The 26,436-nt window shown below is 43.9% G+C and overlaps 1 protein-coding gene across 1 annotated transcript in view; it reads left to right on the plus strand.

Annotated features, from left to right (window-relative positions):
• Positions 1 to 26,436, plus strand: part of Adcy1 (adenylate cyclase 1) — a 153,748-nt gene that overhangs the window by 82,172 nt on the left and 45,140 nt on the right. The window contains exons 8-14 of the mRNA XM_047560293.1: positions 244 to 399; positions 10,010 to 10,204; positions 10,318 to 10,415; positions 11,724 to 11,808; positions 19,488 to 19,577; positions 20,002 to 20,255; positions 20,596 to 20,722. Of these exons, the coding sequence (XP_047416249.1) occupies positions 244 to 399; positions 10,010 to 10,204; positions 10,318 to 10,415; positions 11,724 to 11,808; positions 19,488 to 19,577; positions 20,002 to 20,255; positions 20,596 to 20,722 (1,005 nt within the window). The remainder of the gene's footprint in view (positions 1 to 243; positions 400 to 10,009; positions 10,205 to 10,317; positions 10,416 to 11,723; positions 11,809 to 19,487; positions 19,578 to 20,001; positions 20,256 to 20,595; positions 20,723 to 26,436) is intronic.

The following is a 26,436-nucleotide window of genomic DNA, read 5'->3' on the forward strand; positions in this document are numbered from 1 at the left end:
TTTTAGAGGCCTTGTGTGTGTGTGTGTGTGTGTGTGTGTGTGTGTGTGGTTTGAGAATTGGATGTTCTGAAACCTGGCTAGGGTTTGTTCATTATTGTGTTCAATGCCTGGCACACAGTCAGCATTGAGCAAATGGTTCCCTGTGCCCTGGGGTCCCTGTCACCACCAGGGTCATGTTTTTAGTCCGAGAAACATCATATATCTCATTGATAGCATTTCTCTCTGTTCATTGTGTTTGAACAGATATTTCCAGGCCTGATTCTCTCAGATATAAAGCCGGCCAAGAGGATGAAGTTTAAGACTGTCTGCTACCTGCTGGTACAGCTCATGCACTGCCGGAAGATGTTCAAGGCTGAGATCCCCTTCTCCAATGTCATGACCTGTGAAGACGATGACAAGGTAGGAGTTACCAGGGGCACTGCTGGCAGGAGCCAATGGGAACTGAGTCTCCATCCCATCTTCTCCTCACCTCTCCTCTGCAATATAGTACTTGTGCAGCTTGGTTAGGTCCAACATCACTATTTATACATTGTTTAGTCAGCTTTTCATTCCGGTGTCTAAAACAACTGACAAGAACAACCTAGAGGAGGAAAAGTTTATTTTAGTTTCATAGTTTCAGAGGTTCAGTCCATGGTTGGTGGACTCTATTGCTCTGGGCCTTGGATAAGACAGAATATCATGTTGGAAGGACACAGTGGAGGAAAGCTGCTCAGCTCATGGCAGCCAAGAAGAAAGAGAGAGGAAGGGGCCATGGACAGATAGAATTCCCAAGGTCATGCCCCCAGTGACCTACTTCCTTCAGCCATGTCCCACCTGCCTACAGTTTCCATCTAGTAGTCCTTTCATATTATTAATCTATCAAATGGATTAATCCACTCACAAGGTTATAGCTCTCATAATCTAATCACTTATCTCTGTACATTTCTGAACATTGCCTAACACATGAACTTTTCTAGAGACATTAAAGATCCAAACTATAATACATGTTTATGATCTTGTGAATGCTGCTGAGTGCTAAGTTTTATTTCCTGTACAGATTTCTGTATTGCCTTGTACTTTTTCACACCTTAATAATCTGTATTTATCCAAGTTCAAGCTAACATTCCCCCACTCACTGTCTAAGCTCAGGATGGTCCTGTACTTATGTCCTAGCCATTTTAGCCTTGATCTGACTATCCCCTGAGGCTGGCCCCTACCACCCTAATGGGCTTCTTTGGCGCTGTCTTTCTCCTGTGGTTGACCTTGTGTCTCTCGTATCACATGGGCTCCTCTCTCCCTTGGTTCAGTTCTTCCTTTTGATGGATCATGAACTCTAGCAACTGACCATGGGAGGGACAGGAGGTAACGTTGGGGTACCTTGCATGCATAAAGGGATCTTTCTAACACCACACATGTAGAGCTTTGCAGCCTGTTGGTGTAATAGGGCCTCAATTACTAGGTTGATGTATTAGTTGCTCAGGCTCCACAGCAGAATGCCACAGCCTTGGAGAGACCTTAAGCCATAGACATTTTTTTCTCTTACAGTGCTGGAGGCTAGAAATCCAAGATCAAGGTGTTGGCAGGGCTGGTCTCTTCTAGTCATCTCTCCTTGGCTTTGCAGGTGCCTTCATACTGTGTCCTCACATGGCAGAGAGAAGGGGACTCTGGTGTCTCTTTAAGGATGCAAATCCCATCAGGATCTCATCTAAACCTAATCACCTCTAAGTCCTCACCTCCTACTACCATCATGTTGGGGGTTAGAATTAGAAGAAGTGGATTTGGAGGTATTCAAACATTTGATAGTTCACCATGATCTTCCTTCCTCTGACAGTTTGTTTCACTATGTTCTGGCTTCTGGGGTTGCTGCTGAGAAGCTCAGAGTTATCCTATTTCCCAACCCTTTGATGTGACCCTTCTGAGTATTATTGCTCTCAGGAAGCTTATGGAACCTGTTCTTTGTACCTGGTGTTCTGAACTTGCCCTAAATATGCCTTAATCTAGGTTTTTTTTTTTTTAAATGCTTTGGAATGGATACTGCATGGACCCAGAGGATCCACCTCTGGGAGTGTTCTGGGATTATTTTGTTGATGATTGCTTTTCCCTCATTTTTCCTAAAACGTTTATTATTTAGGCATTGAATTGAATCTCCTGAACTGGTGTGATTCTCCTTCTCTGTCTGTCTCTACTTAGAAAATTTCTTCAACTTTATCATTCATCAATTTTTTTTTCTTTTTTTTTTTTTTGTACCAGGGATTTGACCCAGGGGTGCTTAACCATGGAATCACATCCCCATCCTTTTTATTTTTTATTTTGAGATAGGGTCTTGCTAAGTTGCTTAGGGCCTCGCTAAATTGTTTAGGACCTCTCTGAGTTGCTGAGGTGGCTGTGAACTAGCGATCCTCCTGCCTTAGCCTCCCAAGTCGCTGGTATTACAAGCATGTGCCACCTTACCCAACTCAACACTTCTTTTGAAGTTTTCATTTCTTCAACCACATTTAAAAAAACAAACAAACAAACAAACAAACAAACAAAAACCTTCCATGATCTCTTATTTTGTTCTGAATAGTTCTTTTCATGAAATCCTATTTCCATGTCAGGGATGTATCTTTCCCCCTTTTGTCTCACTGAGATTTTTTTTTTTTTTTAAAGATTTTCTTGTCCCAGAAACATCTGTTTCCTCTGAGCACCTTTCCCCACTCTGTTCATCTTCCTTTATAATCCTATCTCCCATAGATGTCCAAAGCCCTTACTCTTGTTGATTAAATTTGGGAATTACAGAGCTGACTGGGAATGCCCATCCAGGAGAAAGGTTCTCCTCTTTGAACTTTCTTGTGGGTACCAGGATTTTCTGTCTCTCTTCTTGAATGGGTCAGGGTCACCTGGGATTCTTAAATTTTCTGCTGAAAGGCATGGGGTCTCAGGCTTCACTTCAACCAGGTGGTCTTGCATCAGTAACTCTGAGCTGGAGACCCTGATTTCCCCCTAAGGAAAGATCTCACTGGTACTTTGGGGGGTTGATGGGTTCATGTCCCAAGACTGTGGGGTAAACCTGGGACCATTGACACCGCCTCATGGATGGCATTTGACCACAGTAGTTATGACCATCAATGCTTAAACCTGAGCTGGCCTGGTTCCTCCACTGTCAGCTGGGGTCCAGCCCTCCAAGGTCTGTCTCCTCAGTTCCTGATGCCTGTTTTCTAAACTCCTGTTGCTACTTTTTCCACCTTCATTTCTTTCCTGCCTTTATGGGTTTTATGCCTTTTAAAGAAACCTCTTGCTATAATTTAGAGTCTTCTAAGAAGCAAGATTCTGCTGCCTCAGGCTCATGGTTCATTATCACAATTTGTGTGTGTGAGCTCAACTTTGCTAGAACTTTATCTGAGAATTCTGTAAGAATTCATGGTGTATCCCATCAAAGAATATTGGTCTTTATGCCTCTCAGGCAGCTAGGGACTGTTTTAAACTAAATGGTTGGCTTCTAGTTTTCAGATGTCCAAGGTAATAGGGATTTTGGCTCTAATCAGGCCAGTAGGCACATGTTTCTAAGTTTCTACTCCATTCAGAGTGGAATCCAAGACAGATAAGTCTCCTCATCTCCCATGCAAGGAGCTTTTCCAGTCATTGGCTGAGGGTGGAGCCTCTTGAGCCTGGAATTCCCACCACTTTCAGGCCTTAGTTTTTGGGGCTGGTGTTCTGCGAGTGCCACATGAAATATGCAGCACTTGAGATGTACTGAGTTTGACAGCGCTGCTGCCCCCAGGGCTGACAGTGGCTTTGACATTCTTACCCTGTCTAGACTCCCAGTTACCTGAACATTTCTGACCTCTGATAATTTCCTTTCTTGCTAGTTCGGTTGTGCATTGAATTTTATTTAGAATTTGTAACCAGAGAATCTTAAACCCTCTTGTTTGCCATGTTTTCAGATTTAATCTCTACCTTTCTCCCCTAGTGCTTGGGGCCCCCACATATCTCTCCACCAGGGCTAGAACAAAGATGGGGCAAGCCAGGTGCACAGTTTAAGCCCAAAACTCAGTCATCCAGATAAATAATATTTTCATGCAATATTTTGAAAAATAAATTTTAATCCAAAAGAATCCAGGATGAATAAAAAAATCAAAATTAAAAAAGACTAGAGGGTGCAGAGGTATTATGGAACCTAAAGCAATAGGGAAAGCCTGCAAGCAGGGCTTCTGTCTGCCCAGGACACTCTTGGAGCAGTTGTGGTGAGGGGAGCAAAAGTCATTCTTATTGGATCACTGAGGAAACTCAGGTTTAATAAGACTCTAGAATTCAGACATGTTTCCAGGTAGAGCATGCTGCTCAGTGATTCAAATATTAAAGCTCTATTGGACAAACCAAGATAGTGACGGGACTGCCCTTTCTCCTAGGGTGGGAGAAAGCAGTGTCTCTGCTTAGATTTTAGACAACTCCCGCAGCAGCCCCTCAGTGGCTCTGTAGGTTTGGAAGGAGACAAACCTGGGCTCCCCGGACCCTATTGAGCCATTTGCAGCCTCACTTCAGTGGCTTGTTGGTGATTCCAGCCCTCTCCTGCCACCATCCTGCTTCCTGCAGTCTTACCCTGGCTTAGGCAGCATGCCTTGACAAGCTTCTATGTGCATACACCTCTCACCTCCCTGACCAAAGACTTGGACCCCTTGCTTTTCACCTTCCTGCCTCCTCTGGGTGCACTGAGTGTTGTCCCCATTTCATCTTTGGTCCCTCTATCCCCTCAGTCCTCTAGATGGATGGCATAGAGCGTCAGACCTCACCTGTGAGCTCAGGGTTCTGAACTCCAGGCCCTGCTGCTGCCTGCCTGGTGCCTGGATACACAAACTTCTACATCTGACTTTCATACTCCCCTGGGAGGCTCAAACCCTCTCATATTGTGCCCTCTTCTCTCTCATCACGGTGCCATACCACCTTCTTTGAACTCTGGGACTTTATCTGTGCTTGTCATGGTCGGGTCCTGTCCTTGCTGGGCCCTCCAGCCCTGACCCTCAAGTGTCCCGCATGTTGGTGCTGGCCCTTTTCACTTTGGATGACCCCTGGACATCTTGCTAAGCCTCCTGGCCTTGAGGCTTGGCCCCACCTACCATCACCTTATACCCAGTGCCTCCCTCTTTTGTCTCATCCTTCTGTCCATCTGCCTGTCATGTTGCTTCACAACTCCCCATCTGTACATGAGCTCTCTGCCTGTAGATGATCCTCCCCTGGCATCATGCCTTGGTCAGCAGCCCTGTCAGTACTGCCAAATGCTGCCGAAACACTGTCTTCTTGTTCTCTACCTCTAAACTCTGACCCCTTGCCATCCAGGGTGCCCAATTCTGGCCTCTTTGCCCCATGGATATTCTCTGTGGCCAGGGCAACTCTCTTCCCCTAGTACCCAGTCCTCCCTGGGGACAGAGACCAAGAGTCACCCCAACTTCCATGGAAAAAGCTTTACTTTTCCAATATCCTCATCACCATCTGTTCCCAGACTGGGTTCCTTGCTGCTGCCTATGATTAGTGAAAACAAGTCCCAAATGGGGGCAGAGAGTGTCATCAAAGAGTGATGATGGGCAATGGCATGGGGTCTCTACAGGGATGTCTGTGTTGGCTCCAGGGAGGGCCAGATCCTGAGCATGTGACAAGTTTGCTTTGAGTGACAGGTGGACACTGTGCAGACTACTCTGCTTGCAGCTCTTTCCCTCTCCATGGCATTCCAGGCTTATCTTCACTCATCCATCTCACCTCTTCCTTTTCTCTGCTCCCCTGCTCCTCCAGACATGCACACCTGGCAGCCTCAGTGTAAGATGGAGCCACCTAGGAACTGGGGTTGGGGTGAGGTGAGCGTGTGCTTTATACTTGGGATATTGGCATGGCTTTTATGATCAATGTGTCCAGTTCTGTGGAGTGACTTACAAGTGTACTTGAGCACTTGAGCTTGGACTGTTCTGTCCGTGGGGGTCCAGTGTTTTCAGGTGCTGCTCATTTAGGGGAGCAGGAGCCAGGACAGCAGGGATTGACCAATAGGTGGCAACATTGCACAAAGACTCAGTTCAGGGTCAGGAATTGGGGTGTTCAGGATCTGTGCAGTAGAACCAGGGAAGTGGGGTCCCAAAGTTGGGGGGAGAGATTGGGGTGAGCTTCAAACACATCAGGGAAAGTGGGAATCTGTAGCTAAGTTATAGGGTGGAGTCAATGGATAGAAAATTACCAAGAGGAAGCATCAGGGATTTGGTGATTCTGGCTAAACCAACCTATAGGATTCCTGCTGATGATAAGCCAGGGTGATCATATATTACCTGGGGCATGGTGACGGTTGAGGGACCGACTAGTTATGGATGGTGATCATATATTGAGGCAGGATTTTGCTAAACTAAGCATGTTTCTTTGCGGAAACTAGATTTTATAAGGAAGTGCACAGAGAAACCCAGAGGAGGATTCTGGATCTGAATCTTTGTTAGTTCCCACATATTCTACCTCAGGTAGGTTTGGGCCACCCCACACTGGGTACCCTAGACTTCCTCCTGGGGGTTTGGTCTACCTGCACCCACAGTGGCCTTGCCTGTGGCTTTAGGTCTTGCTCAAACAGCTATTGTTGTCATACTGCAGGGATAAGCTCCTACAGTAAACTGTAACTCACAGCACATATACATCTTCTTTTTGTTCTCTGAATATTCTCTATGATTATAAAAGTACTTATTGTAAAAAATTTGAAGAAACGCAAAAATGCATGAAGAAGAAAATGAAAAATATTTATCTATAATCCTACCAACTCTCACAAAAATAAAACCTATCATTAACATTTTGTTCCTTCCTGTTTCCTAAGTGTGTGTGTTTATAAATTTTTTAATAAAACTTGATTGGGTAACATACAAACAGTTTGGTTGCTTGTTTCTTCTTCACTGGCCAGTATATCATAAGGATATATGATTACACGACTGGGTGATTCTACATCATGTACACAGAATGAGAAGTTATATTCCATTTATGTATGAGATGTCAAAATGCATTCTACTGTCATGCATAACTAATTAGAACAAATAAAAAATAAAAATAAGAAAAGATTTTCTTATATTGTCAAATACCCCTCAAAAATTTGATTTTCAACTATTGCATAGATATCTAGAGAGACTATTTACTTAATCAACCTCCACTGATATTTAGGGTATTTTTGTTTTAAATGAAGCACATCATGAACAGCATTTTTGTTCCTGAAATTTTGTTCTTGGATCATTCTGTAAAATGAGTCCTATGAGTCAAGGTCTGCTTGCATGGGTGTGTCACTCATGAGGGTTTGTGATGCCTGTCACCAATTGAACCCATCAGGTTGGGGACAGGCTGATGCTAGCCAGAGCCAGTCTGGGGACTCTTCTTGATTCTGGTATTCGTACATCTGGGAACCTCCTTCTGTCTGCCTTCTCTCTCTTCTCTATCTTTTAGCATTATTTTTATCCTTCTTGTCATACTTCATTATCTAAGTTTTTTGATTAAACAGTAACAATAACTACTACAAAAAATATACTGGGCATGGTGGTGCATGCTTGTAATTGCAGTGATTTGGGAGGCTGAGAAAGGAGGATCACAAGTTCAAGGCCAGCCTGGGCAACTTCATGAGACTGTGTCTCAAAATAAAAATAAAATGGACTGGGGATGTAGCTCAGTGGTAAAGTACTCCTGGGTTCAATCCCTATTACCTAAATAAATAAATAAAAATAAAAGCAGTGTCTGTACATGATACAAAAATTAAATCTTTCAAACTGTTTACCATTTTGTCTTTCTTTCTAGAAATCAGTGTGTGTATGCACCAGGAAGTAAATGCAAGTAGGAACTGAGATTACTATAGCTATGCACAGTCTTTTCTCTCATGCTGGACCATAGGCATCTTGGAGATACACACAAATCCAAGTCCTTTCTGTGGCAGAATGGTTTCCACATCTGGAAACCACTGGATGGGTGCAGACCTGACTTCACCCATCTTGTTGGTAGATGGGGACTTCATTTTATCATGTCCCCAGGTTCTGGGAACATCCTTTTAAAAAACACATCTTAGCAAGAGTACAAGGATAGCCTGAGGTATTGCGTTATGGTGAAATTGCTGGGTTAATGGAGTGTCTATTTTAATTTTGGAGAGCTATTGCCAAATTGTGCTCTCCCAAGTGTCTGCCCTGCTAACCCCACCCATGGTATGTATGAGCTCTGGTTTTCCCAACCCCCTCAGCTCTTCCCTTAGCCTAGTTTAAAATATCACCAGTGTGCTCCCTGCCATGCCTTTTCTTCTATTTCTGATCCACTTAGCCTTTTGCCTGCCCTATCTCCTGGGCTTTATGTTTAAATATGCTAGGGATTATTTTTATAAGAATAATGTCTACTATATCTATCTAATATAGTGAACATAAAATTTTAGCTTGTTTGGTCCGCACACAGTAACTTCTTACTTAATTCTCTTGGATTTTCTCGATCTACAGTAATATGCATTACAAATTATGAGAATTGTGCTTCATCTTCTTTCCATTATTAAGTGACCTTAATAAAGGTGGGCATTCTTTTTTATTCTGACTTTAGTAGTTAAAACAAATAGGATTTTGCCATTAATGATGACATTTTGCACTAGGTGTAGTAGAATATGCCTAATTATTTCAGGGAAGCAGCTCACAGCATTAGTATTTACATTTTTTAATGAGAAGTTTTATCCATCATTTTTTAATGCTGGATTTAGGAAATACTTTTGTGTATGTATTAAGATGATACACTTAGAGGTATGGCCCTCTGACTGTTCATATGTATGATGTGACTGACTCTCCCGTGTTTCTGTGATCTTATGAGGTGCGGTTAGGGGTGCTCTCTTGTTACTGCCAGGTGAACATGGAAGTCCCGGTTGCCACTCATCTTCCGTGACATCACTATTAGGCAGATATGGAAGCTGATTCTCCTTGAGGCCACCAGTAGTAGCATAAGTACAGGGTTCATTGCCATTTCCTGGATATGAGCACCTTGGCTCTGTTTGACTTTCTTTGGCATTGTCTTAGTTGGGGTGCAGCTACACTTTCTCACAGCCCTATGAGAGTGGAATTCAAGACTCCAGTGTGGCCTTTGCTGGATGAATGGGGGTAGGAAACAGATTTTTCAGTGGTCTTGGGAAAGAGTAGGGTGGTTGTTGCCTAAGTTTTCTCTTTTTCTAGGTTTCCCATTCTTGGTTCTTTTGCCAGAAAGAGCAGTCGTTTGGTGCTTCCACTAATTTTATCTGTACACAATGGCATTTTCAGGCCATTGGCTTCTTCAGTTTCTCATCTGAGATAAATAAGACAAAAAGAAACCCCAGGGGGACCTCCCACTCTGCCATACATTTTTTCTTTGAATCCCAAAGTTCCTAAAGCACCCATTTTTTTTCTTTCTACTGTTGAGTCTTGTGTCTATATGTATTGTTGGCATTTTGACCATTTGGTTAGAATAGAATGGAGTGATGTGTTTATTCCTTCTTTTCTGAAACTACATGCACAGCATCTTTTTAATATTTTTGTTTTCTCGTAAAACGTGTTAATCACCAGAGGCCCTGCTTGTGAAGTCCAATAACGAGATCGCAGTAGGTGGTTTCAAATTAGATTCCATTTTCTTTTTAGCAAATGGGTGCATTCCTATACCCCTTCTGGGACATGTAGGAGCTGTGTAGAAGGGTTCATGCTCCATTCTCATCAGCCCTGGCTGCAGTGAGAGACCTGTAAGGTCTTGTCTTTCGGGTCATATGTGCAGGTGCCTGCTCTTCCCTGGATACTGTTCCACCACTGCACACGTATTGAGTCCCACAACCCTCACTGCAGTGCTGTGGACAGCTGCCCTGTAACCCCCAGCACAGATTCGGGAACCCCAACACTGAGAGACCTCCCCTCCCATCTCAGGTCAGCGGGGGCAGAGCTATGTTTGCATCTCAGATCCTCAAATGGAGTCCATCCTGCAGTGGATAGGATGCAGGCTAGAGGGTGAGTATGACCCCTTTTCTTCAAAAAGTGGAGAATTTGATGATGTTTCTTTATTTCCACAATGGCTGCAGCGGAGGGCGTTGAGAACAGCATCAGAAAAACTGAGAAACCGCTCGTCTTTCTCTACAAATGTGGTCTACACCACACCGGGCACGCGTGTCAATAGGTACATCAGCCGCCTCCTGGAAGCCCGTCAGACGGAGCTGGAGATGGCGGATCTGAACTTCTTTACCTTGAAGTACAAACATGTTGAACGGGAACAAAAGGTAAGTAACTCTGGTTTTAATCTTCCTTGATGTACTGAGTCAAGGCGCCGTCTAGGGCCCAGAAGCTCGCAGCCCCAGGGGTTGATCCATCTCTCTCCCTCCCCTCTTTGTAGTACCACCAGCTTCAGGACGAGTATTTCACCAGCGCTGTCGTCCTTGCCCTCATCCTGGCTGCCTTATTTGGCCTTGTCTACCTTCTTATGATCCCACAGTAAGTGTTGTCCTGTTCTGATCAGTGATGTGGGAAGGTGATCAAGAAGTCGGGGTCACTGGCTGGACATGGTGGCTCACACTTGCAATCCCAGCAGCTCAGGAAGCTGAGGCAGGAGGATCACAGATTCAAATCCAACCTCAGGAACTTAGTGAGGCCCTGAGGAGCTTAGCAAGACCTTGTCTCAAAATAAAACATAAAAGGGCCCTGGACGTGGCTCAGTGGTTAGCTGCCCCTGGGTTCAGTCCCTAGTAGGAAAATAAATAAATAAAGTGGAATTTGAGGTCCCTGAGGTTGGTAGCTGTGTGCTCTTCTCTTATATTCAGGATTCACCTCCCAGTTACTCTCCCATCATGCCCAGCATTTGGGGAAGACATTGGCCACCACCAGTTACTCAAGTCAGTAGTATAGCAAACTTTGATGGCATCCAGCTTGGTACTGGTCACTGTGGATTTTTAATTTTGAACTGACTGAATGAATTCTAAGACACCATGTATTTTCAGTTTCTCCATCCTTTGTGGCATGTGCCATTGCCCTGATAACTGTTGTCAAGGAAGAAACTGAATGTACTGAATGGCCTCACTGGTTTTTAGGTCCATGTCGTTTTCAGAAACATTAAAATGAGAAAAAGAGGATTCTGAAAAGGAAGAAAAATATACTAATCATCCTATGAGTGGGTGTGAGTTTGGCAGGTGTTTTTGGTTGAGGAAGGCACCCCAAAAGTCTCTGCTTGTTACTTTTCTTCCAGACATAACTGTTTCTTCATAAAACCTATCTAGGGGGAATAACATCTCCTTTGACTTTCCAGAGAACACACAGGATGTCCTCACACCTGAGGAGGATAGGGGGCCACATCTGTGGGATGCATATAGACCCTGAACACAGTGATCCACCTGAGGTCCCTGTTTGGGAATCTAGCTTTTTCTAGAAGCTTCCTTCCCAGATGAAGCCCCTCAGAAGGGCAGCTCATTTGACTGGGCAGCTCCTATGATTCTGTCAGGAGTAAAGGGCTTCCAGAAAGATATCTGTCCCTCAGCCTAGTTAGAACTTGGAGGTAGGGTGGTACAAATCAAGTATAACTCAGAAAAAAAAACCCTTTACTTGGGAACCCCAAATGCCTCCTCTAGAAGACAACAGATGTGGCAAATTGCCAGGGACCCAAGGGCAGGCGGCCCAGTATATGACACTGCTTCATCCTGAGAGCTCAGGAGATTTAGAGGGAGCATAGGGAGAACTGATTTACAGGTATCTCTTGGCCACATCACCCAGCCCCTGCCCAGCAGTGACCTGCATGTCCTCTATCTTCAGGAGTGTGGCCGTCCTGCTCCTGCTGGTGTTCTGTATCTGCTTCCTGGTGGCCTGTGTCCTCTACCTGCACATCACCCGGGTCCAGGTACGTGTGTGGTGTGTGTCTCCTCCCTGTCCATCCCACCTCTGGGCAGGACAGGTGGGATGTTGGAGGCAGTACTGTCCCTTGCCCTCCATGGCAGATGGAAATATCTGCCCTTGTGCTGGATGTTCACTAAGTCCAGTCTTGCATCAGGCACCATGTGCTGTGTGGAAGCTACCTTCTGGGCATAGTGGGTGGGTGACGGATGCCAGTGAAGTAAATGAACACAAAATATTGATCCTGCTGTCCCAGATGGAGAGCTTAGGGAAGGAGGGAGGAGTGGTTGCGTGGCTTTTCACACCTCTGCCCTGGGAGAGCATTTTCCAGGTGGGGCATCTGCTGTCCAGGCCCCCACACTCATCTTCTCAGCTCTTGGACTTTGGGTGCTGAGGCCTGAGTTCCAAAGCCTTGTTCTTTCTGCTGCTCATCAGAGAGGATGCTTTTGTTCCTCCTGGTCCTGCATTCCTTCATCGCATCCTTAGTCTTCATTCCCAAATTCCCCATTTCCCCCAGGATACCTTTACTTCTCCCTCTGATAGGCCCAGTGTTATTTTTGCATCATTGTTGAATCTAGCAACTTCTGAGAAGATTAAGTCTAGTTTTATTCATTTAGCTTTGTCATTATTCATAGGCAGGTACCATCCTGATTTTTTTCTAAATTAGATGATACTATTTATTAAAACTGCATTTGCAGCTCTTTGATTTTTATAGGTTGAGTGACATTTGGTTTGAAATTTCCCCCTTTGGATAAGATTGCTTTTGTCATATAATTTCAAGCAAAAGCATGATGGATGTTAATTTCAAAGCCTGTCACTTTGTTCACAGTGGTGGGAACTGACATGCCCACCTCATGGTGTGCAAATAGCCTAACATATGCAGAAAACATAGAATGAATACTGCTGGGGAAAGAATAACAGCCACCAAGCATAGCTGAGGAAGGCACCAGCCCCACAAGCCCACCTAGCATCTCACTTGGGGAATATGGATTCTCCTGAGCATATTCACACCACGTACTTGAGCCTCCCATGTGGGAGTGAGACACTTTAACCTCTTTCTGCCGATTAGGGACATGGGGTTTGGGCAGCTAAGTGACTTGCTCAAGTGACTTAGAAGCAAAATCTGTACCTGGTCTCCTGTCCATAAAAATAATATTCAAACCTAAACACCGCCTGGCTCCATAAAATATGTTTTCAGTGAGATTGGGCTGTGTCTGTGGCTGGAATTGATCCTCTTGGTCAATAAGGCAGCTGCCCTACGACTGGGAACTTTGGTCAGAGTAATTTCAGGGTGATAACATTAAAAATAAACTAGTCTGCGTCATCCCATGTGATGCTTCTTACTGAGATGTTTTGTTCTCTTGGTGGACTCTGACCAGGCTCTGATAGCTCCCTTTTTTCTAAGGTGCACTCCCCTCCCCTCCCCCATGGGCATGGAGTGTTTTCCTGTGTGTTTGTAAAGCACCAGGCTCACAAAGCTGCAGGGCCTGACCTTCCTAGGAGCTGTTGTCAGTGGCATGTGCACTGATGTGCAAAAAGCAGAGTCTGGTCTCAGCTCAGACAGGAGGCAGGGCCAAGCTTACAGCAAGTATGTACCGGGTCAGGGCTTGACTGAACTAGCATCATATACTGACGGTGTTCAACAAGCTCTGCACAGGGCTGAGAGCATCCTTTGTGGGGGATTAACCTGACTGGGGCCATGGCAGATACCTGTGCAAAATACACTGTGGGGATGAACAGATGACAGGACGGAGGCATGGGGGAGGTTGGCCCACAGCCTCAAGTCCATCCAGGAGAAAGCCAGCTTGACCGAGGGGGAGGCATGACTGGGTAGTGCCAGCCACTTAGGTGGGGTTAGGTCTAGTTCCCAGAACATGTTCTTGAGACATTTGTGATATGAACACATAGAAATGTTCTCTCCCCTGATGTCGACGGTATTCAAAGCCACCTGTCCGTGGGAACTTCACCCTTTGAATTGGTCCTTGTAATCATCATTATTCAATTCCTGGAGAGATATTTTAACTTCTACTTAAATGATAAAACACATTCATAGGAACAAATATTGAGCATCAGATGGGAGGATCTGAAGTACTCCAGGGCCAGCTTTCACAGTTTCCTAACTGAGGGTATAAGCCAGGATGACTTTCAGAGTCTACATATATGTGAGATCATGCAGTGTTGTTGCTTCTGCACCTGGTTATGTTTCACTTAGAATATAGTCCTCTGGGTTCATCCATATTGGGGCAAATAGTAGGATTTGCTTCATTTATAAGGCTAAATAGTACTCCATTGTGTATGTGCACCATATTTTTGTTATCCATTCATCCTTGGATGGGCACCTAGATTGATTCTATATCTTGGCTCTTGTGAATAGTGCTGTAGTGAACATGGGAGTATAGCTATCTGTCATGCTGATTTCATTTCTTTTGGCTCTATACCCTGTAGTGGAGTTGCTAGAGTATATGGTAGTTCTATTTTTAATTTTTTGAGAAACCTCCATACTGTTTTCCATGATGGCTGTACTAATTGACAGTTCCACCAACATTGTACAAGGATTTCCTTTTTTCCACACCTTTGCCAACACTTGTAACCTTTTGTCTTTTTATCTTAATAATAACCATTCTAATTGGAAAGAGGTGATATCTCATTGTCGTTTAAATTTGCATTTCTCTGATGATTAGTGATGTTGAGCATTTTTCATTTATCTGTCAAACTTTGTCTTCATTTGAGAAAATGTATATTAAGGTCCTTTGCTCATTTTTAAATTGGGTTATTTGTTTTTTACTATTGAGTTGTCTGAGTTCTTATATATTTTGGATAATATTCCATTATCAGATGTATTCTTTGCAGATATTATCTCCCAATTCAGGGTTATTTCTTCACTTTATTAGTTGTCATAGAGGAAAAGCTCCTTTATGTCCATTCATTTGGACAATGCTTTTTTTTTTTTTTTTGCACTGAGCTTTAAAAGCACATAAAACAAAAGGAAAAACAAACAAATGGAATTACATCAAACTAAAAGGATTCTGCACAGCAAAGAAAGGCCTCCTGTGATTAGATTAAGTGCATCGAGTACTCTTGTCTGAGTGATGAAGAATTAGCCGATTATTAAACTTAATTACAGCTTCAGAGTCCCTTATGCCATGAATGTCACATGATCATAGACATTCTCATTCATCATAGTCTCTGACCCAGGATTTAGGGTGAGAAACCTTGGGAACTTTTTAGAACTATGCCAATCCTAAGTATACTAAATAAAATTCATTTTATTAATTTAAGAAATTTCTCCATATATTTATAACCCAGAACTTTTGATATTTTTGGCAAATTTTTAAAGGGTTGTGGGGAATCATAATTTTTCCCTTTGATTACCAAAGTTGCTTTATATGGTTTCTGCTTGCATGGTCATTTTCATGGCCTTGCACTAGCTTGCAATGAAGCACTGACTGTCTGATATGCTATTTTAGTCAGTTTTTCATCACTATGACCAAAAGACCCAACAAGAACAACTTAGAGGAGGAAGTTTATTTTGGTTCAGTCCATGGTCAGCAGACTTCATAGCTCTGGCCCAAGGTGACACAGAGCATCATTGCAGAAAGGCATGGTGGAGGAGAGCTGCTTGGTTCATGACAGCCAGGATGCAGACAGAGAGTGAGCTCCACTTGCCAGGGACAAAATATAAACCCCAAAGGCTTTCCCCCAGTAACCTACTTCCTCCAACTACACCTGACCTGTCTGTACTTACCATCCTGTATAGTTGTCCTTTTAAATTAATTAAATGGATAAATCCACTGATTAGGCTGCAGCTCTCATAATATAACCTCTGAACATTCCTGCATTGTCTCATACATGAGTTCTTGGTGGTTACCTTATATCTAAATCATAACATTCTGCCCCTGGTCCCCCAACACTCATGCCCATCTCACAATGCAAAATATAATTAGCCAATTTACAAGAGTTCCCATAGTCTTAACAGTTCCAGTATTACCCAAAAGTCCAAGTTCAAATTATCATCCAAGATTCAAGGCAAATTCTTAGCTATGAGGCCCTGTAAACATCAAAAGCAGGTTACATATATCCATATGCAATAGCACATAGTAAACATTTCCATTTCAAAAGGGATAAATAGAGACATAGGAAGAAGGGATAGAATCAAAGCAAGACTGGAATCCAGCTGGGCAAATGAGTTCTATAGCTCCATGTTCAGCATTTGGGGCACATGGCTTTGTGATGTTCTTACTAAAAGGTTTGTGTAGCTCTACCCCTATGTCCTTAATGGTGTAGCCCACATAACCTCTCTGTTAGCTTGTTCGTGGAACTCTCTTTGGCAGAAGTTCCACCTTACTGACAACTCTTAATTTGGGGGCTTCTACTGCAGCTTAAACTTCCTTCTACATCTTCACACATTACCCTCCCAGGGGATGTCTACGGGGATTTGGAACCTACTACATTTTGCCTGGCCTCTCATGTCTTCTTTTGAAATCTTGGCGGAAGCCTCCATGACCTCTTAACTCCAGTATCCTGCATTCCTGCAGAACCAACACCACATGGATTATGTTGAGATCGGTCACCATCTTGAGCAGTAGCCAGACTTCCTGGACCCACAGCTGCAGCAGCCCCTAAATGTCTGAGCAGCTGAGCATGGTGAAACAACTACCTAGACGCCCCTGTACAAGCAGGGTGCCCATTTTTTTCTAAAGAATTTTTAATTTTCTACCCTTGCAACTGAGATGGGCATGGTCTTGCCAGTTCCTGAAATGCCCTCAAGTCATCTTTTCTATTGTCTCTGGGTAAAGTATTTAGCATTTCTTTAGTGGCTGTAATCTCTAACCACGACTTCATTAACTACAGTTTTACTTACACTTTTCTGGCCATACTACAAGTTTTTCAAATATTTCTGCTCTGCTTTCTGCTCCTAAATATCAGAGTAAGCTTGACTAAAAACTGTCAGCAATATCTATGCCAACCGAGTCTTATGCTGCCTTGCAATTTCCTCCACCAGATTAATTAGTACATCACCTTTAAGTTTAGTCTCATAGAAAATCTCAGGACATAGACAAAATGTAAACAACTTCTTTGCCAGAATGTAACATGAATGGTTTCTGGTCCAGTTTCCAGTAGTGTCCTCCTTCTCCTCTGAAACCTCATAAGCCCAGTCTCTACTGTCCACAGTCCTATCAGTATTCTGGTCTTTTGAACTTCTACCAGAATCACTCATTAAGCTCTACTTACAACATTCTAAAGCTTTTCTAGCTTATTATCTCTAAACTCTTTAGAATTCCTTCCACAAACTTCAAATAACACCAAAAGCTTCTGAACCACATGATAAGGTTAGTCACAACAGTGACCCCACTTCTTAGTACAATTACTGTTAATGCTTAGCTTTTGTGTTTCTGTGACCAAAATACCTGACAAGAATGACTTAGAGGAAGAAGTTTACTTTGGATCATGGTTTCAGCAGTTCAGTCCATGGTTTTGTAGCTTTGGGCCTGAGGCAAGGCAGAACATAATTACAGAAAGGCATGGCTGAGAAGAGCTGGCTGCTCAGTTCATGATAGCAGTATGCAGAGAGAGAGAGCACACTGCTGGCCTGGTATAAAATATAAGCCCCAAAGTCATGCCCCCAGTGACTTACTTCCTCCAGCCAGAGCCTACCTGCTTATAGTTATCACCCAGTTAATCTGTATTAGTGAATTAGTTCACTGATTAGGTCATAGCTCTTGTAATCTAAGCATTTCAATTCTAAACATCCTTGCATTATTTCACACAAGAGCTTTTGGGGGATACTACATGTCTAAACCATAACACTGGGGAATGAGGTTGACTGGTATCCATAAAATAGGTCATTCAATCCCCCTGATTATTAAAATCCCCCTGGAGTCACCTTTCAGTGAGAATTCACATAGGATACAAATATCTTCATGTCTCTTGCACACTAAGAGAGGTCAATTCATATACCTCTGTCCCATATTTCCTTCTCATTAGCATTCAATCCCGTTCCTTCCAAGTCCCTGTCTATCCAGCCACAGCATTGATCACAGTCTATGAATTGGTATATAATTGCATATCTGACCTAGGTGTACTGCCCTGAGTTCTGCTCAGTGGGAGGATTTCCCTTCATCATTGCTTTCAGTGATATCCTGAGAGGATTGTAGCTGTCCACTTTCAGGTGGTGCCTGCATATCATGCAGAACCATCTGTAAATCAGGCCTGAATCTTTGCTGTTTCTGTCAACTAATTATAGGGAACTCCCCATGGGGCCACAGGTGCAGGCTAGGAGAGAGGAGGCACTGCAACAGGAGGAAAGATCTTGAGCATTTGGACCAATTCTTTGCCTAGATTGCTAGTGCCTTCAGGGCCTGATCAGGCCCAATCATGTAAATATTGCTTCCATTTGGTGATGGAGTGTTACTGTACATGCCCAACTTTGTGACTTGGTAGGTCAGATAACACTTGGCTCATGATGGGCAATTCAGATTACATGGTGACGTGGTAGCCCATAGTCAGATGTTCCATTTCTATTAAGTCCCAGTTATAGGCCAAGAACTGTTCTCAAAAGGAGAGTTGTTATCTGCAGAGGACTGCAGCCTTGTTCCAAAATCCTGTTCCAGGGACTGGGTGTGGTTCCTAGTCTGGAAGTTGGGGATTGCAGTGGCCCTGGCCATGTTCCCAACCATGTGGAGTTCTGCCACAGCCAGAGTTAGGGAAGCAGCTAAAAGAGGGCCATGCTGGGGATCAGGGTCTTTTGTCTTGCTAAAGTGCTAAGGTCAGATTGAAAATGAAATGAGGAGTAGCCCAAGTGCTCAAACTTCACAGCATCTCTTCTTTCTGAGATCAATAGAAATGAGTGTTTAGGTGAAATGTAACAGCATTGGGACTTAGGAACCAAGAACTGGGGCCTGAATCCATATCTTGCCAGCCATATGCTTTCAGAAACTATTCTCTCCTCGTCTCCAGAATTCATGATCCTGGGCTTACAGGTGTTTGTGCCAGTTTTTCCTTAGCTGTCCAGTGGGAAAATAATAGTACCAAAGATTGCAGGTATAACTTGTAGACTTCCAAGGATGTCCTGCCAGGAGCCCACTGTTGGTGCTAGTTGTTGTTTCTTTTCATAAGATGCTATGGGTATTTATTTTAGTCTGTATTTTTTATTTTCTGGAATGTGAGTGTAAAAAGAACATTTTACTTTTATACTTGAAAGCATTTATTGACTATTTCAAACTGTATTTAAAGCGAATAGATTTAAAATAAAGGTTCTAGTAAGTTTTAAGAATTATATAAAACCTGTACAAAGAATGTGATAAACTTACCTAAAGGACATAAAAGAAGACAAATGTGTGGAAATTCTTAACATTCCTAATATGGGAGAATGCATGTAATGAAAATGTCAATTATTCTACTTAATTTTAATGCCAATCAAAGTCACATTGCCTGGCAGAGGGAAGGTGATATTACTCTTTTTAATTTTAAAAAATTAAAGGTTTAAAAAAAAAAAAAAACCTGAGTTCTTCACTTGGGAAATAAATATTTGAAAAGAGCCAAGAAATCTGTGTGTGAGAGGAACACATGAGGGTCTAGGGACATGCAGACCATTCTTCACATTTGGCCTTATGTGGATTATTTACTATGCACGTGAATCTATTTCTTAATCAGATGATACTTTTAAAATTATGTTTTCTTGTTCAGTGTTTTCCAGGGTGCCTGACGATTCAGATTCGTACCGTCTTGTGCATATTCATAGTGGTCTTAATCTATTCTGTAGCCCAAGGATGTGTGGTAAGCATCCATCTATAACTTCTGGAAAACACTGGGGCAAGAGTAACCGGAGGGAGCAGGGCAGGAGTAACGATGGATGGGGCAGAAGAAACAGGATGGGAAGGAACTGGGGCAGGACTAACAAGATGAAGCCAGGATAGTAGTAACAAGAGGGAACTGAGGCAGGAATCACAGGATAGAGCTGCCAGGCTTGGGGTGTAGGGAGGGATGGTGCCTCCTGATCCTACTTAATTCTTTGCCTTCTCCACAGCCTGCAGCGTTTGCAGGCTGTGGGCGGCAAGATGGTTGAGACCTGGCTGGTGACAAGGGGGGATGGTTATAGTAGAAGGCAGGGGGAACCATGAGATTGGGACACCTGAATGTCCTGAGGGACGGCTGACTGCCTCCTGACCTTTCCTAAGTCCCTGTGTCCCTTACTTCCCAGGTGGGCTGCCTACCCTGGGCCTGGAGCTCCCAGTCCAACAGCTCCCTGGTGGTCCTTGCGGCTGGGGGCCGGCGCACTGTGTTGCCTGCTCTGCCCTGCGAGTCTGCACATCACGCCCTGCTCTGCTGCCTGGTGGGTACCCTCCCGCTAGCCATATTCCTGCGGGTGTCCTCCTTGCCAAAGATGATCCTGCTGTCTGGGCTCACCACATCCTACATCCTCGTTCTGGAGCTCAGCGGATACACCAAGGCCGAGTGAGTGTGGTTGCCCCAAGGAAAAGACCCGGGTGGGGTTCTGTTAGTGAAATCTATATATACAGCTAGGTATAGCATGTTCTGATTAGCAAATTAATGAGGACTAATTCTATGCAAAATATTTAATTCCATGGATTTTCCATTTCTCCTCTTCAGCCCAGGTTATAGAAAGGCATCAGACTTCCTGTTAAGAAGGAGGTCTTGACCTGGGTCAGCCCCAGTGAACTGTTTGTGGGCATCACCACCTGAGGACCACTCTCTGCCCTGCTCCAGGGTTTGCTGACCACGTGTTGCCTGGAAGCTCTGCATTGACTGGGGTTTCTTCCTCTCCTTCCCCCAGGGGCGGTGGTGTCTCTGGGCGCAGCTACGAGCCGATCATGGCCATCCTGCTGTTCTCATGCACGCTGGCCCTGCATGCCAGGCAGGTGGACGTGAGGCTGCGGCTGGACTACCTCTGGGCAGCACAGGCAAGATAAGCCCTCTCTTCTTCCTTGGGGTGTGGGATGGGGATCCTTCAGCAATTGGGGTAGCTGACTGACACATTCAATAACTGTGTGACCTGCAGAGGTCCCTGCTCAGAGCACTATGCAAGGACCACGTTCTGATCAGAGGTGGAAAAGACCTGTGCCAGGGGCTTGAGAATTAGGGACAATTCCTGTGGAATGACCACATGGAAGTCTGTAGGAAGGGTGTTCTAGAAAATAATGTCAGAACGGCTGTTTTGTGAGGCAGTGAGCTCCCCATACTAGATGGTGTGTGGCAGTGATGATCGGAGGGGACTTGACCTCTGTGGGGTCTGGATGATGGTCTCATGTCCCATCAGAGTCATGGGGAAATAAGGAAACACTGAATCTCAGTCCATCCACTCCAGATTGAGTTGCTCTGCGGGTGGGGACTGGGAATCTATATTTTTCTATATTTTTGACAAGTACCCTGGGAAATTCTGATAGGAGAGGCGTGAGGACCACTTGTGGAGAGACTCCTAAAAGAAGTGATGTGAGCTGGCTTTGGACCTTGACCTTCAGCAGCTGACTGCTGCTGGGTACTAAGTGGGAGTCACAGTTTCTTGAAATCTATTCAGATGTGAGACAGATGCCAAGTGCCAGATCTTTACCTGAGCCCATGCTGAATAGCTAAGTTCAGAGACAGAAGGGCTTACCTGTGTTCATGACGGGGCCAAGGCTGCAGCTGGTGCTAATGTGAATGCATCTCTCTCTGTCTCTGGGCTCCCATCTGCTCTGTTCTTCCTAGGCCTCTGGGATATGAGGCATTTGAATAGTCAGGATTAGATTACCCAGGCTCATATCCCATCTACAGACTGTCTTGCTCTAGGCAAATTACTCCTCCTGATTTTCTTCACGTGAAAATGGGGAATGAAGGCTGATGAATCTTAGCTTTAGCAAGAGGTAGTCTTATTCTGACACATCAAGAATAGCTCTTGGCTATTGGAGTTATATGATTTCAATTAGACCTCAGAGTAGCATCACCCAAGAGGTGGGATTATACATGGAAAAGCAGGGTCCATAGAAGGGAATGCCAGGGTCTTGCAGCCCTGAGTGGCTGAACCAGAGGGCTCACTGTGGATGTGGGAGTGCTGAGTGTGCCCAGGTGTCTTCTGGCAGAGGGACCAGCTCTTCAACATCTGCAGTGGAGGGATGAAGACTCTGGTCAGCAGCAGGAGGGGTAACAAGGACTGGACCTGGCATTAGATAGTCCCTGTTCTACATTCTGGCAATGTCACTTAGAGCCAGTAATGGACCATACTTGCTTCTTTCCAGCCATAAAATGGGGGTGAGAACCCAATCTGGGCTCCCAAGAATAACTGAAATTACCTTCTAGGCACACTGGCCTCAGCCTAAAGTGAGGGAGGAAGGCATGCTGGATCCCTCCTGACTTGGTCACTGCAGGTGATTGTGTCCCTTGGCTGCAGGTCATGACTCTTGTTGATTGACCTGCACCTGCTGTTGCTCTCCATTGTCCCAGTCCAACTGGAAGCAGGACTCAGGGGACCTATTGGTTGGTAGTCTCCTGGTCGACCTCCTAGTGGTGAGGAATGGTTGCAGGTGCTGGCACGTACCATTCTTGGAAATGAGACCAGCTGCAGTTTGCCAGAGCCTGCCAGGTGATAGGAGGAGTCTCTTTTTGATGAGTTTTGCTGCTGATATTTGTTCTGCTCTGCCAGCTGTCCAGCATAATCCAGCAGACTGGCCCCTAACACTCATCAACCCGGCCATCAGCTGGCCTCTCTGGTTTAAAGTCTTTCCATATGAGCAGTGTCTGAGGCCAAGTGGAAATGTCCTCAGCCTGGGGCCTCCCCTCTGCAGCCAAGACTGAGGGGGCCCCACCTCAGAGTTGGGGCCAAACATCAGATACCTATCCAGAGCTGGAGACGAATGAATTTAGCATGATCCTTAAAGACTGGTACAGCTGGGACACCAAGATGAAGGGTTTGTAAGGTTGGTTACTATGGTGCCCAATTAATTGGCTCCATACTCGAAGTAAGTAGAATCGAGGCCATGGCTGTGACTTCCATCTGGGGATGCTTCCTGGGGGAGTCATGTTTTTCTCATCTGGGTTGGCATGGCCTTTTCTCAGCTTTGATTATTAAGTTAAAATATTGATTATTAAATATGATATTTTAATTAAATATAATATTTAAATGTTATTAAATACAGTATTTGAGCCTGCCATGTGATTCTCCATCTGACCACAACCCCTACCAACTTCAGGGCACAAATGCATTCTGGGTGAGTCTGTAGCCCTCATGAATGTGTATCATGAGGGAAAGGTTGCTAAATGGGACACACTGACACATTTTTTCAATAGATATGTAACAAGAAATGCTACTTTGCTTTCCCGTAATCCCAGCAAAATACAGAACTTTCTATACTTTATCTGTTTGCCCTCTGGACATTTAAGCAGGTTGTACAGACATCAGAGTTCCTCAAACTGTTGCACAATTTTCAGACCAAAGACCAGGTGGGTTAATTATTTATGGAGACCAGATTGGTTGTACAAACCTGCATAAATAGATGGGTTTTACCATTGTGATGACATTTTTGACCTCTTCAACTTTATTGAGATGCTTCTGTTCCAAGGTTGTTACTTTCTTTGATCTCAATAGATAATCACCATGAAAATGCAGTTATTTGTCTACCAATAAATGCTTAATCCAATGATAACATCGTGCAGTAGCCATTACTAACTTTGAGAAAAGTTTGCCTATAGTATGGTCACAGTACAGACCTGGAATTCTCAACCATAGAACCAAGTTAGAGATGCCATTCTCCTCCTGATTTCAGAACCTTATGTTCTTGAACATGCATTTTCGCACATGTGACAGTAACACTGTGTGACAGTAACAGGGAGTTTATGTCACCAAAGTCAGGGTCACCTTTCTCAGACTCGGAAATGCTTCAGTGTGTTGGTTGTCGTTTGTTCTTTTACTTACCACAGGTTTTATCTCTGGGCTTTGGGTGAGCACATCCTCACAAACAGCTTTTAGTAAAGACAGATGATTCTGAATCACTTTCCACTAGGTCCTGCCTCTTACAGGCCCCCCACTTCCCAACATCACTACCCCAGGTCCAAACGCCAACATGTGAACCCTTGGGGGCAAGCCACATCTAAACTATAGCAATGTCTATCTGCTGTTGGTGTGAGAGTAATACTGTCTTCATAGGATGAGTGGAGAAGCATTCTATCCTTGTCAGTTTTTCCTCAGAGTTTGTGTAGAAGAGGTCTTATTTCCTTCTTAAATGTTAGGACCTGGTCCACTTTCCTCTGGATCCGGTTGTGCTTTTGATTTTGTTTGTGTGTTGAGGAAATTTTATACTAAAATTCAGTTTCTCTTAGGATATATGGCTATTTAGGCTTTCCATGTCTTTTTGAGGTAACTTTGGAATTTGTATTTTTCCCTGAAATTTTTTGACTTTTTTGACATAAAATTGGTTATAATATTCCCTTATTATCTCTTTAATATTTATAGAACCTGATCTATATTATTTACTAGTTACAATTTACTATTATTTTGGGGTTTTAAGGTAATTTGACAGAGGCTTTTCATCCTGTGTAATATAGGTACTCTCTGTGACAAGTTTGCCTCTAAATACTGCTTTAGCTGAATTCCATTAATGTTGTTATATGTAGGTTCATTTTCATTTGGTTCACAGTACTTTCTAATTTTCCTTTTGATTCCCCTCCTTCTCTTCCTCACTTTAATCAGTGTAGCCAGGAAGAGAAGGCGGACCCATGTCCATAGACCTGTCTTTGAGCGGCTAATAGACTTAGAGGTTTTATAGAGAGGGAAATGAGGGCAATGGTGTGTGTCAAAGGTGGGGAGAGGGTATGCATAGCCAGAGTGATTACTGTCAAAGCAGGTGATCTTGTTCAGGTGCAATCTACCCATCATTAGCTAAGGTTAACCAGGTGTGACCTTGTCCCTAATAGGAAAGTTGCAGTTGCTAGTGGTACCTTCCATTTATCACACAGCATTCATTGGATCAGGCTTTGTTCCAGGAAGCCAAGATGACTTGGGGTGAAGGGGACTGATGCAAAATGGAGGCAGAGGTGCCAAGGCTCTAATCCTGATTTTAGTCACCCATTGGACATTTGAAGGCAGAAGTAAAGAGTCACGTCCTTGTTACAACTCTGTCTTTTGGCCATTCCTTAATCTTGAGGGAACTAGGGTGTCAGCCAGTCTGACTTTCTAGGTTTCCTGACCCAGTGATAACTAGTCTTTGAATTATGGTTGAAGCAAAAAAGGGTTAGATGCCTAAGCCTGAAAGTAGCTTGCCATTACAAGCTGTAAAACAGAATGTAAGAGTCAAAGTCTGAAGATATATAGTTAAATAGATCATGTAGGAGGACTTTCCTTTTTCATAGTTTTGTATGGACTACTAAATACACACACACACACACACACTCACACACACACACACACACATTTATTCAGAAAAGAATAGTTATTTTCTTGATTTTGTCTAAATAGCCCTTGCCTAAGCTATGAGTTCCACCTCTGATATGGAGGTTCCTGGTAGAAGGGCTTTCGTGTCAGGCAATCATGCATAACTTCTCCATAACTTCTTGGCCTTACTGACTTTTGGTAGGGCTGACACAAGTGTACATCCTAAGTCACATTTAAAAGGGCCACTGTTTCTCCCTTTTAATTATTCATGCATTACTGTTTTTTGACTTTTCTTCCACCCCATATTAGTACCTTTGCCTCTGATTTTACTTTCCTTTTGGGTGTTCAATACCAATTACCTAATTGTCGACTCCTGTGTTGACCTCTTTCCTTCCTATTGTTTAGTTGGGGTTACTTCCTCAGGGGTTACTTTTTAGGCACTTTTGAGGAGCCCCTGGATTCCTTTAGTCTTTTCCTCTACCAGTTGTACCATCTGCCAGATTGGGTTAGAGTCTTGCTGACTACATGTGACTTCCTTTGGAAGCATTTGGAGACATTCCCCTCTCCAATGACCCTCCACTTTGCAGAATGTATGCTGACTGGCTTCCTGTTCTCCAAGGTCCTTGCATTCCCCCTGATCAGGAGGTTCAGTTGTTATAGAACTGGGCCTTCCATGAAACTAAGGCAGCATGAAGACTCCCCATTAAAATCCGACTCTAGTCATCAAGTCAGAAAGATTTCAGACATGTCACTCAGAGTAACAGGCATAAGTTTATTAGAATGTATAGAAAAGGGAGAGGGTGTGTCCTCTCAGAGAGGAGTGGGAACATGTACCTTTCCTGCACTCCATTTTTATTGGGATCCCAGGGGCATTTCCAGAGAGTCCTGCCCAGGTCTACCTCTTCACTTTTGACTGACAGCAGAATGACATCAGACTTTCAAGTTCCAGCTGTCATGAATGATCATGACACTAGGTCACTATGGTCCAGGCTGACCAGTTCTAATTGAAACCTGTTCTTTCAGATGTTATAGTTAAGGGGAATTATCCTTATTGCCCTGAGTTCTGTGATCTGGTCTGTGTGAGGGTCACGAAAGTCCCCCCCACACACACTTTAGGGTAACTAGTGTTCTTCTTATTGACATTATTTCAGACCTGCCTTTTTCCTGCACATAGCAGGTAGTTTATGAGGAATGTAACATAGCCTGTCCTCATAAGCTAGGCGGGGTTGCAGGTAAATTGCTTCTGAGAAAAGAAAGAATGTGGGGGTCTGCAAA

Source organism: Sciurus carolinensis, chromosome 8 (assembly GCF_902686445.1).
Source record: "Sciurus carolinensis chromosome 8, mSciCar1.2, whole genome shotgun sequence".
Taxonomy (NCBI): domain Eukaryota; kingdom Metazoa; phylum Chordata; class Mammalia; order Rodentia; family Sciuridae; genus Sciurus; species Sciurus carolinensis.